A 20,453-nucleotide genomic window follows, 5' to 3' on the forward strand; every position below is an offset into this window, starting at 1 on the left:
AAACTCTAATCAACACAAGAAAGTATAATTGTAAACTACCAATCGCCACTAAAAGATGGCTCTACTTCATCCATTTCAACAAACCGCTAACCAAACACAAATGCCATTTTAAAAATGGATGAAGTGTTTCAAGACTGGACAATCGGACAAGGATAAGACATTGACTTCAACCGGGCCAGACTGTCTCATTTCCTTGATCATTTGAAAAACATTGACTTTTCAACTAAAACAGACTCAAAAGTGCAAACGCTTTCTTCAACATCGATAATGACATTTACATTTCCCACCTCAATTTTGTTCATGTAAATGACCATTTCAATTCACCATTTACATGATGTTCATCACGTTTCCGTCTTTAATTGTAAATGTAAATAAACTCTGTAGCTCTGGCGCTTCTTCAAGATATGAATGAAAGACAAAAAGACTTTTAAAATCACTTGTTGGATACTATTTATTTATACATTATTATTTATTATGTACCATATATAATGATAAACTCCTCTTGATTCACATTTTAATTCAATTGATTGTAACATGATTATAAGAGGCATATATTGGCAGAAAAGAAATGGATTACAATTGATATAAAAAATGAAATTAGAGATGTTCATGTTCATGGAAATGAATAATTCATGCTTATCAATAATTAATGAAAATAGTGTAAAATGTTGTAAAAAAAGATGAGAAATTTTTGCTCATTGAAAAGGAGAGAAGAAAAAAGATTGGAATGTATCGTGTTGTGCATTAATGAAGTTGATTGTGACTGGTAAATTGTTGATAATGATGAACATAATGGTGACCAAAGTGTCCAAAATACTCTTAATTGGATTGTTTAATATTAATCTTGGAAAACTCATAACAATGTTTACTGATTTTCAATCTTCTTGAACCACTTTTACTACGCTCATGTCGATTCACTGTTCCTCTAATGGGTCGACCTTTCGGGTCAAATCCAAGGTGCCAATTGTTGTTGTAAAAAGATTGATATTTAAATGAAAGACCATTTGAATGATGCTCTCGAAATATACACGATAAATCCCATTGACCATTTTCCTGAAAAAAGGGACAAAAGAAACAAGAAAAAGGTTAGTTTTTAGTTACATTGAGAAGCAAATTGAGATGAAACAAGAGATGAACAGATGAAGTAAAAGATATTCAATGAAAAGCTGAAATGTAAACACATTTATCAAGATGATCATGATTTTGACAGGAAAAAGCGTTCCAATCAAATGTTGGTCATTTGATGGTCAAAGATTGTGAATGTGTGTGAACAAAAAGAGGTAAATCAAGAACGAAATGAAATGTTGTGCAAAAAAATGGAAGCAAAATGTTGCCTTTTTGTTGAAATTAAACCATTTTCTGGTTAAACCAACAGCTTGACCAACCTTAAGGTTGAGAGGCCGTTAACTGTAATTGAAAGTGTTGAGAAGGCAAGAAAAGCGAAACAAAAAACAATGAAAACTAGAAAACTGTTTATCGGTTTATAATTAGCATAAACTATTGACCTTTACAATTGCTTTTTGCATCTTCATCTTCATTATAATCATACTCATCGGGTAACCTTTATCTTCCTTGTTGGTCTCGATGAAGATGTTATTATTATTGACTGGAACAAGAAGAAACCCATTTATTCAGTTGATGAAGTTTTTAAAACATCATTATTCAGTCCATAATAATATAAAGTTGAACCCAAAAAAAAGAAGTGAAACAAAAAAAAGGCAAAAAGGTTACGTGAAAACAAAAAGGCCGAAAAAAGCGCATAATCTCGCAAAATGTTAACCTTTTTGGGTTTTGCTGTTCAACTTTATGATCTGCTATTATTCATGGTTAAATGGTTATTAAAGTAACAACAACGGCAAAGGTAAGTGCTGTTAATTGTGGCTCTTGAGTATCTTGACTGTGGCTCTATTAAGATGTTAACGTTTCAATTTGAAATTGGTGAAGACAATGGAAACTGTTGCATTAAAACAATTTAACAGGTAAATTAATGTTTCCCTTTTTGGCACGCATTTTATTTCTTTCCCTATCAAAGTGAATCTTAAATGGTTAAACACTGATTTAAGTAAATCACGAGCGACAATTAGATGGAAATTTCATTGTAATTCATTCAATGATAATTAAATTATTGAAGCTTTTCGTTTGCCAATTTGCTGTTGAATGTTTTAAATACCAAGGAACAAAACAAATGCGATTCAACGCCATTTACTCATCAATCATCATTCACTTTTCCGATTGTAAACATTTTGCTACATGAAAATGGTAATCATGATGATGGTTAAGATGATACCGGATAAGATGATAATTGAGGGATTAGATAACAGATAATGAGATGAAGATAATGGTCATTATGATTATGATTGTGTTCATCAAATGGCCTTTTTTGGTAAAAACATTGAATCAACTCTAATTTACTTTAACATTGCCTGTTAACACGACTAACCCAATGTTAACCCAATGTTAATCGGTTCAACAACCAATAATCCAATGATGATGATACTTGTTATGGTAATATCCTCAAGATGAAAGGTGAACCAGGAAAGGTTAAAAGGTGATAATTGAGATGATAATTTGGCAACAATTTTAAATGTAAATTGTGAAAAGTGAAAAATGCTGGTAAAACATTGATTACCAATCGATCGGTTTAACCTAACCTAGTCTTGTTGTATAATGGCTTTCATCTGATTAAAGCAAAAATTAAATCCAAATTATCAGCTAATGTTTTATAGCTGTTGTCATAACGCCATTAACATTGCTTTGTGAATCATTGGTTACTTCAAAGATTACATTTTATGTTACTTTTAAGGGTTACTCAAAGTTCACCCATTTTCTGGTCTTCGGGTTATTTTGATAATAAATTGTTCTTAAGCAGATTTCAATGGTTATTTCAATGGTTTATCTAACAATTAATTTTGAAAGATGAGTTCATTTGAGTCTAGACTGACTTTAAATGAGTTTACATTCAACCTTTACATTTATCTAATTTTCTGGTTTTACCTTTCATGAGTTATAACATTGCACTCAATAAGAGTCAATTTTCAACTTTTATTACTAGACTTGGATTGACTGGAGTTTAACTGATTGATTGGCTTCTGAATCTGTTTCACCCTGAAACTGTATTTTCATCGGTAAAATTGATTTGATGCTAATAAACATTTTCCAGCAAACAGCAGATTTTACCAGTTCAAGTTAATTGGTTGAATATGGTTTAAAAATAAAGGTTACAGCGTTGATGGGTTTCACAGGTAAAGATCAGTTTAATCTCGGCAGAACTTGTTAAATCTGAAAAGCCTGAATTATTCAACTACGAATGTCAACTGATTGCAATGAATTAGCTCAATGCAAATAATACTTAATCTTTTGATAAACATCTAATATTTAATGTCAATAATGAGCAATAAACATTTACTTTATAGTATGTAATTCATCAATTGTAAACGCTATCATTAATCATTTGAATAACAATCGGTCAACATTGATAGAAATGACTGAAACAAGGAAATCTGTAATCAACTGAAAATCGCTTTAAATAAACATCTTTAGTGATTAACTCACAGAATCACAATCAGGGAAGAAGCTTAATGATTGGTAAAAATTGATGAGAATCTAAATAATCGCTTGGAATAGACTGAATCTTTGCCTGAAAATGATTAATTAACGGTTCTTTCATGTTATTAGCAAGAAAGGTAAATATAAAGTAACACCTTTCAGCCACACACTTGCGATTAATCATGAAAGAGGGTGAAATGGGAGTGAAAACGGATACAAGAAAATGTTCATTGATTGTTCCTCTCTCATTATTTGTTGATTTATTCAAAAATTATTTTCAGACAAACTGTTATTTTTTTTCAAGACAACTTTAGTGTTACATATAAGCCAAGCCCAAAGGTAACAAGAACATCAAGAAAAAACTGTTTTGACAGGTAAACTCAATATTTAACTGAACCATGTTTGGACAAGTTTCATTGAGTATTTGCCTTTAATAATTTCAATTTTTTCTTCTTCTTCCTCAAGTTGAACAACTTTTGACAGAAATGTCAATACTGATTGACCTTGACAGTTGATGGGTCAGTGAAAGAGGAGTGGACACTGCCATTGATAATCCCACTGTTGGTGGTAGTGAAGGCTCCTAACCATCAAATTTGGTGACCTCAACAAGCGTTACATCGGCCAAGAAGAAGAAGAAGAAGAAGAAGAAAATTTTTTCTCGAAAAAAAATGATACAAAATTTCGCATTTCAATTACAAAGTGTATCATTTTGATTATTTAATAGACACTTTTGAACACTTGTACAAATGTAATGTTTGGTTAACCTGGTAATTGAACATTTCACTTTACAACTTAATGATTAAAGTTTAAACCCAAACCCAAATCAATCAACCAATAACCACATAATCATTAGCCTCTTTAGGTAATAATCATGAAACAGAGTTTAATCAATCAAAGAATGTCAAAAATCTAAAAAAATCCGCTCCTAATCTCAATATCTTACAATGGTTAAGGTATTAAAGGTGAATCGGGTCCATTGTTTAAGCTCAACTTGAATCCATTTATGGTGAGAATGCATGATGAGAATGAGAAACTGGACGATTCCAAGAGTCACTTTGACCACTTGTTGTTGCCTTCAATATTTACAATATTTCACCCTCAATAAAAGCAAACAATGAAAACGTACTTTTATCAACATTTCAAGATCAATTGTTATCTGATACAAAAGGCTGATTACAGTGTTATCAGTCTAATTGATCTAGTCTAATGGAAGTCTCCAAGTTTATGATTTACTTTACGATCGACTTGAGGCAAAAAGAGCAGGGAACACAACAACTAGGAACGCAAAGTCAACGAAACGTATTCAAGTTTCCACTAAAATTACTACTTGTTTACAAAGGAAAAGACACAAAAAAATTGTTTCTTCCTCATAAGATATTCAAAGTTATCATTGATGTATTATGATAATAGACATTTTACACTGTCTTGTTATTATTGTACATTTGAGGACAACCTACGACTCTATGGTTAAAGCTGTTGATCAACTGTTTGATAATCACATTTCATGATTAACCTTTCATCAATCAAGGCAATATGTTGCCAAAAGTCAAATGAAAAGCAATGTGAAATACATTTGCAAATGTTTCTCATTCACTGTTCATCATTGACCTTTTACCTCCCATGTCAATATAATGATGCCCTATTGATCAACAAAAAAGGTTAACAAATAAGGTAAGCAAGAGACTATTATTACTATTATTTCTTGCTCCATTCAACGTTTACTCTGTTAATATCTATAATTGACCATATTTTGTGTAACAGACAATTTTACTTGATTTACTGTCCTAAAAAAGATAAAGGTCAGACCTGGAAAGGTTTCCGTTTTGATGCAAATTCATGGCTAATTTGGTAGACAAGCTTGCAGCTCCAATTTCAGTAACTTTTGTTTCCAATTCAGAAAATATTTTTTCTCCAAATTCTCAACTTCAATTTGACGCTTATTAAGGTCTTCATCTAATTTTCAATGTTGACCGTTAAAGGTTGACTCAAAATGGATTCTGATTTACTCTTATTTCAATATTGTTGTTGTTGTTTTATCTGTTCATGTTATCATTGGCACTGAATGTTGTTATCAATAAACATGATCATGTAAATGATATGGCAACAGAAAAAAAAGATTCAACTGACAAATTGTTTTCAAGTTAAATGGTTTGAATCTTTTCCCTTTACCTTTTCCTTCAAACTCATCTTTTTTTGTTTGTTTCAAAGATAACCTCTTCTTTCACCTCTTTGCCCTTATCAAAGGTTTAAGGGTTAACTTTGGAGCAACGGAAACGGCTTTTGCTTTTCTGGCAGAGCATTTTCTTGCTCAAACCTCAACTTACCGAAAAGAAATGCTGACCTAATTCCCTTCACCTTTGCAGAGGTAAAGATGTTGACGGGAAAAAGACGAAAAGAGATTCTTTTGATGTTCTTTAACTACTTAACTTTTTCCCTTCAATCAGCGCCCTGTTCATGAGTCCTTTCACTTTTGCAAGGGTCACTGTAAGGTAAAACCACGATGATGATGATGATGAGGAAGATGATGATAAAATCTCTTCATGGTTCAATATTATTACCAGTAGTTAAAGGTAAAAAAAGCAATCAACAGTCTTAACCTAAACTCAACCTAATTTCATCTGCCTCCTGTGGTCTGTTTAGGAATGCAAGTCTTGCGACTAGAGATGATGATGAGGAATAATTATCTGATTTAAATTTTAATTCTGCTTCTTCTCTTTTTTTTCCTCTTTACCTTATCATCTCTGTTCATCTTACCTTTATCTTTATAAATTAACCAACCTTTTGCTTCAACCTTGTAGTTGATCTGGTTATCTGATGATACCTATCAGTTTTCACTTGATGATTATATCCTTTGCTGTTTAACTTGATTAGTAAGATAATTAAGGTGAGATTTTGTTTGTCATGAAAGAAATGATTAACAATATTCAACAGGTTAGGCTTGGTCTCTCACCATGCAAGGATAGAGATTAATAACCATTGTTCCTTGTCTCTGAACAGTTGGACATTTTACTTGCCTAGACAGGTATTGAGTGTGTTTGTATTTACATTCATTAGCATATTAACCTTGGTTCATTTGTTGAGAGATGATCATGTTGATGATAACAATAATGATCAAGATGATGATAAAGGTAAGATAATTGTCATTTTAACCAAGAGGAAAAGGTAAAGGAAAAAAATTGTCGACAGAAGATACTTTCGCTTCTTTTTGCTTCATCATTCATTTGGCAAGTTTTTATCAAGTTAACACTCTTGGCTTTTTGTTTCACTCGCTCTAATTAAGTGTAACTTGATTAGTGTGAGCTGAAATTGCGATCATCAGCAACAATCAATGTTACCTTTAAGATCAGGTTCAAAGCAATACAAATGAAAACATCCACTTGAACACTCATAACAGAGTTACATGATTGTTTGCATAAACTAGAATCTGTTTTGTTGATCGTTTGTTGGAATCAATTTTACTCAATGTTTCATAAAGGTTTAAGGTTCATTTGGATTCAATTGTCAGACTTTGATAAAACCTTTCAACAGACTTGAACTTTCCAATGAATCGTTAGGTGCAAGTCAACTTGAGATTCATGATATTTGCTTTTCCATTAACCTGGTGATCAATTAAAAGCTAGACTTTGAGTTAAACTTGGGTTGCTGGATAAAATGAATTTAGTAACTGAAAAAAAAACTGTGATTAAGAGTTTTAATTTAAATTTGTAATCAATCTAAACTTTGAGTCAGTCTTGAGTCTTGAACTCTTATGCAGCATAAGGTTGTTTTGTGTCTAGAGAAGCAGCTTTAAGTCAAAAATATAGCAAATCGTCTAAGATGTGGAAGATTAGATTGACCAAGATTTGTCACTTGAATGACCGATTACAATATCTTTCTTGATCTACAACAAATTGACTGTAAACCAACAAGGAAACATGTTGTCTATTGCACGATTTGAATGAGAAAGGCGTCATTTGATCCAGCATTCAGCAACCTTACATTGTTAGTTTCATTGTGAGTCAAATGATTCGCGAGATATTGTCTCTAAAATTTGGTCATTTTCATTGCAACTCAATGAGAGTAGACATTCAAACCTCGAAATAACTCCGTCTACAAGCATACTGAAGTGAAATGAAATGTTCATTAGAATCAAATCAAATCAAATCAAATGAAAAACTGAAAGTCTTCACCCAACTGAGAAGTAAATTGATTGTTAAAATACATCTCAATTTGGTCGAACCTCTTGATTCCTGTTTTCACAAAGCCTTTACTTTTGTATCATTCGTTATCCTTTTGTTTTCCCTTCACTTGAATGGTCAATGGTCTTGATCATCTCAAGAGAATTGGTTTGCTAGTTCATGTCCGGTTTCCTGGTTGATTATAAGGTATCCAAATGATGTGTATCCGTATATAATAATAATACTAATAATACATGACAATTATTTCGACCATTTCTCTTCTTCTTCTTCTTCTCTTTAACCTGAACAATTTAGCCCATAATTGAGGTATATCTATACACATTGAAGAGAAGAAGGAAGAATATCATTTTCGTCCAAAGTAAACCTACCTTTCACCACTAATATTTCCTCCTCTTTTTACCATTGTTTACCTGGTAACAAGCTTTTCTTAATATACATTGTGTTATCATCATCATCACCATCATCATCTTCATCATCTTTCAATGGGTAAAACACAAAACTCTATTGTAACCTTTTTCTTGTCCTTTCCTCTGTGGACCATTTTTCTTGTAAAACTGGACAATAGTCAAAAGTTAAGACATTTCAACTTCACCCTCACAGTTGAGAAACAAAAAAAAGAAGCAATTGCAAAGGAAGAAAAGGTAAGAGGAATGAAGATGAGAAAAGACAAGACTTATTACCTTTACCAGGACAAAACAGCAACCTTTACCTCTTGACCATTCACTTAATTGTTCATCTTATTGCTCATTATGATCATTATTATTTATTACAGATTCAGATGACAGTTCAATTTCCTATCCACTGATTGGTCAGCAAAAACATAACCTTTTCCGTTTCAAATCAACAATTAACTTAATAAAAGTATCACCTTTACCCTCTTCCCTATTAATAGCCAAAATTGGGATAAAATTGGTTTCCACAAAAGGTTGACCTTAGGTTGAGGTAAAAGTAAAATTCAAAAATTTTATTCGTTTTTTTTGGAGAAAAAACAAAAATTCAAAGGAATTTCAATCTTTCAAAGAGTCAAATCAATTAACTTTTTAATGTCCAATTAACAATTAATGATATCCAAAAAAACATTCATTGACCACATACAGTGTCGTCGGCCATCACCAGGCTCATCAACTAATCAGTTTTGTCTCCCTGTTCATTAATTATCCAAAGATGTACCTTTTGATTGATAATCTTGACCGATAACGGTTGACACCGGGAGGCCTTTGTAAAGATACTTTACTCGACCATTAAGTCTCAACAATATACAACCTTTTTTCACCATCATCATGATCATCATGATAATCATCATTTGTTTTTTCTCGCAGTCATCTTGCTCTCTCAGGTAAAGGTAAAGAGCAAATTAAATTAACATTCCTAGTGAAACAAATTAAGACAATCAATAACTAACCATTCAATGGAACCAGAAATGTCATCATGAAAGAAGAGAAAAAAAGATTCTCTTTTCAGGCAAACGTCAACATAAACATTGATCATCTATTGATAATCAGAGCATCTTGTTGAACCTCTAATTGTATCAATTTGTGTTAATCTTTCCTCTTCAACATCATTTTACACTCGATGTTTATCATTGTTCATCATTCAACATTCTCATTCTATCATCATGAGCGCTTCAAACACTCTCGTCATGCTTAATAATCACAATTTAACATTCAACTTTTTTTCTTCCATTTTCCTGCTTTTCTCCTTTACCCTTGACCATTGGGTGCCTCTATTCATCCATTGATGGTCAACAGACGACAGAGCAACTCATTAATATACATTATTAGGTTTGACCATTGGGTGGTCAAAAGCTGATTAACTGATTATTCCTCAATAATAAACTTCAAAACATAATTACACTTTCATCAATGGACCATTGACGACCATAATTCATCAACATTCAATTGAAATAGAAAGTTAATTTACTTCTTTTGCCTCTTTTACTTTTACCGAGTTTTGTTCATTCTAATTCATTTTTACCTTTCAAAAGCTGAAATGTTCAAGATCAATGACCAAGATTAACATTAAAACATGATAAATGCAAAGCAACATTAAAAGATTATCCAACTTTAATGTTTCATTTTTTTGCCTAAATTCATTCCATTGACCTAATGGCAAAGTAACAAGTGCAAGTGCAATAAAAATGTTTACTTTGTTACAATTAAATGCTTTTAAATGTCCAAATATCTAAATGTTTTAATGTGCCAAGATCTTAACTCTAATTAATGATTCAGTTCTCAGTGTATTTCAATGTTTCAAGACTGGGTTCAACTACTTGACAGGTTAATATAAATAAAAAAACGGTTCACTTGAAAAGGTAAGAAATGATTAAATGTTGAGTCAAAAAATTTACAAGTTTTCATGTTCAAATGCAATGAACAAGTTTCCAAAAAAATGAATGTTTCTTGTTTAATTTCATCTTGTAACCTTAGGCGTTAAACCTTGATATTGAACCTTATGAACAAAAAATGAGAAACAAGTAAATCAGATTGAATAACTGTCAGAACTAATGTTGACAATATGTTATATGTAGTCATTGAAATTCATGAAAGATTTCTATTTCAAAGAAAATTCAAAATTCCATTTTTTATCTCTTCTCCCAACACACAGAGTCGAGTCTAACTAGGCCAAGTTGATGAAGCTCCCAACCTACAAGAGTGCATCTTTGCCCATCAAATTTGCTCCTCTGTTGGGGTCTTTTACCGTTGAGCCAACTCGAAGTTTTTTTATGATTGGAAGTGAATTGAGTAAAGAATTTTTCAGATAATTTTATCAAGAAAGTTATTCAATTAGACGACGATATAGACGATGTTTATGTAGTCAATGAACCTGTAACTAAGCTTTGAACAATCAACTAACAATCAACTGGAGACTCAACATTGCTATCTTCAGGAAAACTCATCAAAAGTATGAAAATGTTCAGTCAGTCTAATGGTTTATTTATCAACAATTGTTGTAGAAAGCAAATTAAAAAAGTGATTAATTTGATTTTAACTGTTGTTTGTTAATTGATTAAATGTTACGAAATTTAATTGACTATTTTTTTGCACTCAGTAATGTTCAGATGCAGATTTGCAGAATTTAATTGTTCAAGAAAACAGACACAGAATTGCAATTTGGAGAAACATTTTGCAATCAGAATCACGTTTTATTTTCAAAGGTTTTCCTTCGCTTTTCAATTACAACGATTTCTCGATTCCTGAATCTGATTAAATTCTTGGATCCAATGTCATACTGCTTCAGGCGCTTCTTTAAATGCAACAAATGTTTTCAACTTTTATCAACATTTTTACCTGAGAAAAAAAGATGAAAAGTAAATCAAGTAAATCAACATTTTCTTCCTCACGCTCATCATAATCGTCATTTTTTTCACTTTTTGTTATTCACATTAACGAGACTTTCTTATCGTAATTGTTGTTGAATATCATTGTTGATATCGCCAGTCAACTGACCAGTCTTGATTGATAACAGTAATTCTTGGAACATTGAAATACGCTGAAAAAATGAACTTTTTTTTATAACTTGCTCAGCCTTGTTTTCCCTTTTTTTGGCTAATTTTCATTTCTAAAACTGGTTAACGCTAATTTGGTTGAGTAAAACTAAGACATCAAAAGTTGGTTTATTTTGACAGCAAACCATTTAAGCAATAATTGATTGTAATTGTGTTTAATCAAAACTCATTTTTCATGTTCATGTTCAACCTGCAAATGATTGATTAATCAGATGAATGTTGAATGTTGATAATCAATGATAAGACTTTAAAGAAAGCTTTAAAGACAAAAATAAACTTGATATAAAAAATGGAAAAAAAAGTTGTTCAATTGTTTCTCATGTTGCTCAGTGTAACACGATAAAGTACAATCATGGAAGAATAATTAACAGAGAAAATTATTCTTGATCAATTGGATAATAACCTTAAGAAAATCAATTCAAGGCTAAATTGTCTCATCCAAATAAATGGAAAACTTAAATTGTCCTTGATTGCATTAACATGTAAACAGGTAAATTTGCGATTCGAATGACAAATAATGCAAAATTTTTAAGGTTAATGAGTTAATTTTTGTCATTCCGTATTCACATTGAACATCACCTTATGAGACAATTGCGTGATTATTGATTTATTGGCCAACTATCTGATCGTTAATGGTTGGTTAAATGTTAAACTGCGCTTCATTGATTACCAATAATAATATTGACAATGCTCATTAAAAGTCAATTGAACAATATTGTTTTTCAAAGTCGATTGAGATTCTCATTGTTAGACAAGTTAAACATTCAAATTTATATATAAAGGCAACTTTAATTTAACCGTCAATTTCACTTTTCCTCGATTCTTCAACCGATTGTTCAACTGATTGTGAGACTTGGACTTTTCTTATGGTTAGATTACATTGACGTCTAACCAGGGAAGGGAAAAGTTTTTTGGTTCGTCATTTGGTGCCAATTGTTCATCACTATTTAATGATTTCAATCGCTAGTGTTGATCAATTTTGTCAAGTTTATCAACGAATAGAGAGTTGAGAAAAAGGAAGAAAAATGTTTAAATTGTTTGTTGGTTTAACAGTGTTGGTTGTTGCGGGTGAGTTTTGTTGATTGTGTTTTTTTGTCTTGTGTCGTCTAATCTTCTTGTTCAACTGTTTAGGTCAATCGGCGCCTCAACCGAAGTGCACTCAAACGGAAGATGATTTCGACAATTGTGCTGCTGAATTGACTGTCTTTGGTAATGATGCCATGATCATGCCAACAACTGAGGATGAAATGGATCAACATTGCAAGTAAGTTTGTCAACAGAAATGGTTTCAACAAATAACTAATGTTTGACTTTAGTAAGAGTTTCAAGTCGATTCAATGTGTACGGGATTATTCAGCCAATTGTATGGTCAGTTTCCCCAAGACTGTTTTCGGTGTTTTTCAATACGATTTCAAGCGAGATATCAAGAAACGCTGTCACACCAAGGAAGGTCGAGTGGGTAAGCATTTAGTTTTCAAAATTTTTGGCTTTTCCCATTTTTCTCACTTCTCTTCTTCATCAATTCCTATCTTTCGCTTTTCATGAGTAGAGTTTATGAAACACATGCAATGTGGTAAGGCAAAGGGTGGTTTCGGACCTCTGAATACCTGCATGAAGAACTATGATGCTCAAATGGAATGGATTATGCAAAATGTGGCCAAAGAAGAGCGAGTGTTGACTGGATGCTGTTCACTGCATTGGGTTCATAACTGTTTTGTTACTAAAGCAAAGGAACTATGCGAAGCGGTAACTGGACCTGAGACTAGTGATTACTTCGACAAAATGGTTGGCTCAACTGTAAGTATCATTATTATAAAGAATACAAAATTCGTGAAGTTCTTTTTCGTCTTGGAAAAAAATCGAAAATTTTTTATTCCAAATATTTTTTCCTTCAATTTGAATCTCAAGTTAATTTTCAATGTTGACTTGAACAGAAGCAAAAAGTTGACGGAAAACTGAATAATGTTTCAAGACTTGATGAAATGTTTCAGTCAAATTTGAACTTAAATGAAAAAATCTTTAATCGATTCGTAAATCGTAAAAACAATTTTCACTGAAGTTCAATTTTGGCGCAACAAAAGTTTGGAAACTAAAATTTTGTTTCATCATAAAATGAACGGAAAGATTTGAAATCTGTTGACCTAATGATAAACATTAACCTGAAAGAAACTGAATCTAATGTAAATTGTTGTTCCTCTAATTTATAGATTGCTGAAGGCGTTGATTATACTTGCGGTAAACACAAATCATATGAAGATTGTGCAGCTCACTTGGACGGTAACATTTGGAAGACTTTACTTGAAATTGGTGAAGATCCTTCAAAGATAAACTTTGTTCCAAGGCATAAATCACCGATAACAACGTCAATTAAAATGTTTACTGAACTTGATCAAGGATCATAAAGAAGTGTGCAAAATGTTGAAACAAAAAAACGCAAAAACACAAAGAAAGCAAAAAAGTAAAACAATGAAATTGAAACGAACGAAAACAGGAATTAATTTCTTGATTAAAGCCTGATCGATGTTTATAATGGCATTCAATGGTTGAACAAACAAACCACAAAAATGTCAATCAAAGGAACCAACAATTTTGCCTTCTTTTGTGTCATTTCAATCAAGACTCAAACCCAACGATTAACTGTTAATCTAAACCTTTTATGTTCACCTTTTTAACTGTACAATGTGGAACCTTAAATCATATGAATGAGAGTAAAAATGCCCAAAGTTGTATCAATATTTATGCTTTAATAAATCATTACTAACTTACTGTTCCTGAAACCTGAACTTCATCATGAATACCCATTGTCATCAAACTAAACACAATTATCAACAGTTATAATCGTTGTGATTGTTATTATTAGTTGGCCTCATAAAAAGTTAGTAGTTGCAATTGAAAGATAAGATTGAAAAGGCAAACTCGAGAAAAGCTCCAAATTGTTGGCAATTCATTAACCTTGAATCGCTATCTGATTCATGATGATTCAACTGATAAAATTAAATGTGAGCAAAATTAAACTCTCATAAACTGTGAAAGAAAAGGCAACAAAAATTACTTCTAGTTGGTTGGTAACGAAGGAAACAATAACAAGAATTTTTCTCTTCTTCTTTTCCATTTCGCTCAACATCGAATTATGTCTCGAAGTTTACTCAGAAAACGTGCCAACGAGTCAAGGTGAGTTTCGACTTCTGACTTTTCTCCGTTTCCGTCTTTTCATTCCATTCTTTTCTCTTCTTTAGTAAAAAAGAAATCGAAAGTTGGTCTGATGAACTTTCCCTGTTTACCGACAACATTCGTGAAGTTACCGACAAGTTTGATACAATTGATTCCGAGATTTGGGGGAAAATCGTTTACATGGAGAAGAATCGCCGTCTGGCCAAGGCTTATGCTCGAAGTAGTCCAAACCAGTGCGATTCCATTGTTAGAATAACAAATTCAACGATTGGCTTCGATGGACTGACAATTGGTTTGGCTGGCTTTCCCAATCCAAACCGGGATCAACTTACAATTGAAGCTTTATCACATCTCGATCAGGTAAGACTAAACTTTATTAGCCGTTGGTAACAATAAATGATTGTACAAACAAATTGATAGCGATGAGTAATTAACAATCGTAATAAATGTTAACATTTTTCTTTGCGCTTCTCATTAGATAATTGAAAATTTCACTTTTGGTTGTTTTTTGTTTGAGAGCTTCTTGTGTGTTCATTTGCCTTTAATTGGTCTTTTTTTGTCTGTTCAGGGAATCGATGTAATCATGGAAGAATCGGGTAACATTGTCGTCAACAATCAAACTGAATCTCGTATATTTATTCGTGGTTTCAATTTATCTCAACCTGATAATAAACGAGCCGATGGTTTGGGAACAATTAGATTGTTGCCTCATCAAAGGGAAACCTTGTTTGATATCAATTTGTTTCTTGATCAAATTGAGTCTCGAGTTTCAAATCAAATCAACTTGCATTTCAACAGTAATATCAGTCCAGTTGGTATTGCTATCAATAACAATACCTTGGACAGTGCCAATAGTGAGTCAAATATTTATCCGGTTCGTCGACAACTGGAATTGGAGACAATAAGTTTGATCTGTTTTGGTCGGGAAACATGGGATCTACTGGAAACACCTTCATATCTGATCATAATCAACATCGTCGCTCTTGATATACTTAAGGCTAAAATACCTCAAAGTAAGTTTCAATTGAACATGAGAAGCATTAGAATGAGAAAAATTTCGACAATCTTTGAGAAAACTAAAATTCGAATCTTTAGCTTTTGGTGAATTTCGTGTTTTTGGAAAATGTTATCCAAAGAATTGTTCATTTCTAAAAAATGCACAATCTTGATCGATAATCTTTCCGAAATTCAACATGAAATTGATGAAATCGAAAAGTCTAAAAGGCAGAAAAGGTTATTTTGAGGATCGACTTGAAGCTATTTCTTTTCAAAAATAGCGCTTAAAGTTGAATCGATTTAAACATTTTATTGTTTTTATCAAATTAAATCTAAAATTCCTGCTGAAATGCCTCATAAAATTGCCATTAAAGACTCAATGATAAATTGCTGAATTATAAACTGAAAGGAAGATGAAAATTGTTGAAAAAATAAAAACCTGAAAATTTACTTTTCCTTAACTTGATTGACAGTTGGTTAACGGTTCAAAGTTAAGCCCAGTTTCCCATATAAAACAAAGATTGCTGGTTATTAACCCTTTGAAACAGGGTTTAAATGCAATTCAAAAGCAACATTTGAATGACAATAAACAAAAATGCAATTCCAAAAGAATGAAAAACTATTAAGAAAAGTCTAAAAAATTGAAATTTGAAAGCAAATTCAATTATTTAAAGCTAATCTTTTTTAATCTTTTTGGTCAACCAACAGAGTATCAACGTAAAGTGAAGCGACGTCGATCACCTTTATCCTTCTTAACCCACCTGACTGGAAGCCTCTCTGGTAGTACACCTTCAATCAACCTGACTCGATCCCCTTCGCCGGTCAAAGATTCAGATAGTTCATCATCTGAAATATCAGTGGCAACAACTGAAGCCAGTTATCGTTCATTATCAAGTGTATTCCTTCATCCAACTCACAGTTATCGATCATCAGTATCTCTATCCAATTCAACAAATAACCTTCACTTATCTTCGGAATATTATCCATCATCATCATCATCTTCATCATCAACAACAGCAAAAGCAGCTAAAAATATAAACAAATTGGTTGGAATCAATCAATTACAAGAAAATAATCGAAGCCATTCATGGTCAACCTTAACAACATCCAATCATAATACTAATCTTGGCTCAATAAAATTACCAAAGCCAGATTATGATCAACAAAACAAACATCATCATGATCATCACGCTCATCACTCTCACCATTCCAAGCGTAATTACACAGTCGATAAATACACTTCACTAAGACGAGAATCGACTGCAAACCCAACCGAATACGGTTACAGTCAAACATTGCCCAGTCGAACCGGGTCAAAATCAAAGTCATACATTGATCTATCAACAGGTAAAGTCTGAAAACCGTAAGAAGAAAGATTTTAATGATTGATTACTAATTACAGAAGGGCATTCCTGGAGTCAACTTGCACCACAAAATCAATCAAGATCACATTCATCGTCAATCTCATCTCAACTGGAAAAGATCAAAATTTGCCGTTAAATGTTGACCAAAAAAGTGACCTCAAAGATTTGAGGCAAACAATTTCCAAAGTGAATGACAAAAAATGTAAAATTACAGTTAAACATTTGCAATTGTTAATGTAGCATTAAACGGCTGTAAAGGTAAACCTTTGTGAAAATAAATGGCATGAAACTTCAAGGTTTCTTGTTTTACATATTACATGTTACCATTACCATGAAGTAGTTATTATTCACTTTAATCATGGGAAATTGATGATAAACATGAAATCACAATAATGCAATCAATCAGCTCTTTTTTTAGAGCCAAGAGAAGACCAGAAAATCTCTTTTTTTTATTAACTTAACAAATCGCAAAGCTAAAAATTGTTGTTTTTTCACTCATTTTCTTGTAAATATAATTTAGGATAACAATAATTGTGAGTAAATTGTAGAAACAAATCAAGGTAATTTGGTATAATCAAGTTAATTCCAAAAATATTCAACCTTATTCGTTTTACTCTTTTCTCTGCTTTTCATTCTTCCATTTAATTCTTGCTCGCTTCATCAGCTATATTGAAAGCTTGTCTAATTTACGAGCAATTAAGAGCATTATTTGAGTGATCATTTTGATTTGATAAATGTGCTTTTTCCGCTCTTTAATTTCATCTGGTCAGACTACAAAAAAATGAGCCAAAAAGAGTTCGGAGAAAAAAGAGAAAAAAGATTTCGATTCTTACCTTTGCAACAATTTTACCCTTTTTATTGTAACAAATATACTTTCCAGATCTTAAATCTTGGAATCTGACCAAAGTTCCAGATCTTTTACCTCGAATGGCCATTGCAGTTATATTAAAGACTGTGAACAAGAATGGAATTGAGAATTGAAAAAGAAGAGAAAAAAACAGAAGAAAAAATGAAAAATAAAAGTTGACTTACCGCTGTCAATGAGATGAGATGTTTTGGTTGCTCTAACAGTTTTACCCGTAATGTGAAGGTAATGTTTACTACATAAGGGTTGAATGAAGACCATTTTTGATCGATGAACCTTTATCGAGTGACACTTTGATTTGGCTTGTTGTTGATGGTGCTTCTCGTGGCGTCTTTTATGGCTCAAAGGTGTCGATGGTTGGCTTGAGTTGAGATAATTTAATGTTGCTAGTGAGGGTGACATGGATATGCTTGGATATTCTGGGCTTGAATTTGCTGGTGAACTTGATGATGAATAGGTATATAAAGGTGATGAAAAGGATGAGGTTGTTGTTGATGAGGTTGATGTAAATTTGGTATTTGATTGTAAAGGTGGTAAAATTGATTCATAATTGCCTAATGATCCTGGTAATGATATGGTTGAGACACTTAAAGGTAAACTTGATGAGATTGAAGGTGGTAATGATGAGTAACTTGAAAATGTTGATATGTTTGATTTAAAAGATTTTTTTGGTGCTAAATTTGAACACAATCGAGGTTTGTTAAAATTGTCAACAACAATTTGTTGAGGTAAAGTGAAACGTGTTTGAATATCAACAACCATTGGAACTTGAATCTTTCGTTGAGCAACAAATTTACTTTGTACCTGTAATCATGGAAGAATGAGAGAGAAGAAAAGAAAATTGAATTTGTTAGTAAATTGAAGTGATTAATGCAAACCTTTTCAATTGAAGCATCTAACTCTTTTCCTCTTTTAATCAACAATTCAATCAACAGGCAAATCTGGAAGCAAACTAAACTGTAAACTGTAAACATTTTCAATCTCATTTGGCTGAGGTTGGAAGAGGTTTTCATTGAGAAATGTGTAAAAGTAAAAGTCCATTTTTTGGTAAAATTTTCATAGTTTTTTACCTTTTCAATGAAGCCTCTTATTTAAACTGGAAAGCTAATTGATTTGGCTAATTAACAAGATAAATTTAGCTGCAACTCTAGTCGATAGTCGATGACATTAATCAAGTTTAAAGGTTGATCTGGTTTTAGGTTGGAAAAGGTTGTAATGAAGATGATAAAGGTAAATGATTGAGTTGATAAAGGTTGAGAAAGGTTAAGTTACTCACCAAGTGGCAGGATAAAAGGTAGAGGCACAATGTGATTATAATTTTATGTATAATAAAGCGGATTGAACGTGAACGGAACGAAGAGAAGTCACTGAGATGATAAGCAATCGTCATTGACATGCTTCAAGTTTTCACTTTTTTCCCTCTGATCTTGATTCTTCCTCATCATTTTTCTTCTTCTCTGGTATTTGTTTTTTGTTTCTATTTCTCTTCCTTCTTCTTCTTCTTCTTGGTTGTCCTCTTCGTCCTCTTCCGACTCTTCTTATTCCGTCTTATTCCGTCTTTTCTGTTCGGTCTTTTTGTTAGTCGCTTTCGTTTTTTCTCTTCCCTTTTCTTGCTCGCTCTTCTTTACCTGGCTTTTATCTTCACTTTCACCTCTCCTTCTTTTGCTTCTTGCAAGACCTACAATTGGGCCACTTAAGGCCACTTTAGATGGTCTTAACCTTAACACTTGAGATAACCTTGGTTATCAAGTTGACCATTGAAGATGGACACAGGAATCCACACATTTGAGGGTCACACACACAGACACATGGAAACAAAACTTTGATGAAATCAGTAAGATTTTGATAAAGACTGAGAAGAAGAAAAAGTTGAAACAACAAAAAGTGAAATCTGCAGTTTTGGTTAATCTTTAGCTTGATAATTCCTGAGATTTGGAGTATCGTTGATTGATTGTTGAATGCTGTTGAATTACAAGAAAATAAATGTCAAAATTGAATGTTGCTTGAAGCAAATGAGCCTAATTAGACTGGGTTGGGCAGTGACAATCTGTTGGAATGGCTTTGGTCAAATCTTTTTTTTTGCTTCTCTGCAAATGGTCAGACCTTTCCTTGTAAACAATTTGGTGATAAACTGATTGATGAGAAATGAGCTAATTTAAGCTTTCGTTTTCATTTACTTTTCCCGTCTTCTCTCGTACTCTTAACACGTTGATTCACTCACTTGGATTCACTTTAATTTTGATTAACAGCAATTGATTACAATGTTTGATTATCCAATATTAAATGAGGAGGAAAAAAAAGTAAAACAAGAAACAAAAAGAAACTGAAAAAAGTACAAAACTAAGTAATACTGATTGTAACAAGATAAAACTTCATGTCGGATCAACAGCTTAAACAAGACTGGCAAAGTTATCCTCTTCATCCATGATGATAGGAAGAGAGTAGAGAGAGTCGAGAGAGAGAAAGGTAAGAAAATGTAAGACAAGTAAAGGAGGAGTTTCAGTTAGTTAAGGTGAAAGGACATTCAGGAGGAGTTTCAGTCTCGGGGTGGCTCAAAGAGGGTGGAAGGTGGGATTATCATTAACATTGCATTTTTCAAGGTTTTTGTTTCTTCGCCAAATGGGAAACTTGAAATTATGCAAAGCTATTTACTCGTGTTGGACAATCGAGTTGCCACTTTGCTTCATCTTGATATTGGAATCATGAACGAACTTGATTCTTTGTTTTTTCAATCTTCTCTTCTTCAACCATTTACGCAATTATGAAGTTGATTTCATTTAGATGTTGAGAGGAATCAGGATTATCAATGTTTTTCATTAAAAGAAAAT

At 32.4% G+C, this 20,453-nt stretch overlaps 3 protein-coding genes and 1 long non-coding RNA gene across 7 annotated transcripts; 3 read left to right on the plus strand and 1 right to left on the minus strand.

The window, feature by feature from the left end:
• Positions 1-433: 433 nt before the first annotated feature.
• Positions 434-20,018, minus strand: LOC107360612 (uncharacterized). 4 transcript variants are annotated; one of them, XM_089267674.1, is made up of 6 exons: positions 18,902-20,018; positions 18,696-18,814; positions 18,504-18,577; positions 17,793-18,429; positions 17,594-17,712; positions 434-1,053 (listed from the first exon to the last, which is right to left on the minus strand). In XM_089267674.1, exons 4-6 carry the CDS (start codon positions 18,385-18,387, stop codon positions 820-822), a joined length of 948 nt encoding a protein of 315 aa, XP_089123800.1. In that variant the 5' UTR covers positions 18,388-18,429; positions 18,504-18,577; positions 18,696-18,814; positions 18,902-20,018; the 3' UTR covers positions 434-819. The 4 variants fall into 4 exon arrangements, with proteins under 4 accessions (XP_089123800.1, XP_089123799.1, XP_089123798.1 ...); XM_089267673.1 differs by having other exon boundaries at positions 18,504-18,615; XM_089267672.1 differs by having other exon boundaries at positions 18,504-18,814.
• LOC112538642 (uncharacterized) lies at positions 4,689-9,767 on the plus strand. Its single transcript, XR_016198753.1, has 2 exons — positions 4,689-8,365; positions 8,497-9,767. It is a non-coding gene; the product is annotated as an uncharacterized LOC112538642 (long non-coding RNA).
• On the plus strand, positions 12,043-14,006 carry LOC107360611 (uncharacterized). The gene is made up of 5 exons (XM_015927301.3): positions 12,043-12,297; positions 12,361-12,493; positions 12,546-12,688; positions 12,779-13,026; positions 13,437-14,006. The coding sequence occupies exons 1-5, from the start codon at positions 12,255-12,257 to the stop codon at positions 13,629-13,631; spliced, it is 762 nt and encodes a 253-aa protein (XP_015782787.2). The 5' UTR covers positions 12,043-12,254; the 3' UTR covers positions 13,632-14,006.
• On the plus strand, positions 14,242-17,076 carry LOC149094266 (uncharacterized). The gene is made up of 5 exons (XM_089267671.1): positions 14,242-14,400; positions 14,466-14,760; positions 14,969-15,413; positions 16,105-16,743; positions 16,799-17,076. The coding sequence occupies exons 1-5, from the start codon at positions 14,360-14,362 to the stop codon at positions 16,894-16,896; spliced, it is 1,518 nt and encodes a 505-aa protein (XP_089123797.1). The 5' UTR covers positions 14,242-14,359; the 3' UTR covers positions 16,897-17,076.
• Positions 20,019-20,453: the final 435 nt, after the last annotated feature.

Source organism: Tetranychus urticae, chromosome 2 (assembly GCF_039701765.1).
Source record: "Tetranychus urticae isolate SD_2017Ah chromosome 2, NJAU_TeUrti_SD_1.0, whole genome shotgun sequence".
Taxonomy (NCBI): Eukaryota; Metazoa; Arthropoda; class Arachnida; order Trombidiformes; family Tetranychidae; genus Tetranychus; species Tetranychus urticae.

Excerpts from the sequence above, each read along its gene's own strand:
- LOC107360611 (XM_015927301.3), top strand. The coding sequence starts at position 12,255 with ATGTTTAAATTGTTTGTTGGTTTAACAGTGTTGGTTGTTGCGG. Across the intron at positions 12,494-12,545 it reads GAAATGGATCAACATTGCAA|TAAGAGTTTCAAGTCGATTC; the intron begins GTAAGTTTGTCA and ends GTTTGACTTTAG. Across the intron at positions 13,027-13,436 it reads ACAAAATGGTTGGCTCAACT|ATTGCTGAAGGCGTTGATTA; the intron begins GTAAGTATCATT and ends TCTAATTTATAG.
- LOC149094266 (XM_089267671.1), top strand. The coding sequence starts at position 14,360 with ATGTCTCGAAGTTTACTCAGAAAACGTGCCAACGAGTCAAG. Across the intron at positions 14,401-14,465 it reads AAACGTGCCAACGAGTCAAG|TAAAAAAGAAATCGAAAGTT; the intron begins GTGAGTTTCGAC and ends TCTCTTCTTTAG. Across the intron at positions 16,744-16,798 it reads ATACATTGATCTATCAACAG|AAGGGCATTCCTGGAGTCAA; the intron begins GTAAAGTCTGAA and ends TACTAATTACAG.
- LOC107360612 (XM_089267672.1), bottom strand. The coding sequence starts at position 18,638 with ATGAAAACCTCTTCCAACCTCAGCCAAATGAGATTGAAAATGTTTACA. Across the intron at positions 18,430-18,503 it reads TAGATGCTTCAATTGAAAAG|GTACAAAGTAAATTTGTTGC; the intron begins GTTTGCATTAAT and ends CCATGATTACAG. Across the intron at positions 17,713-17,792 it reads ATCTCATCTCATTGACAGCG|TCTTTAATATAACTGCAATG; the intron begins GTAAGTCAACTT and ends TCTTGTTCACAG.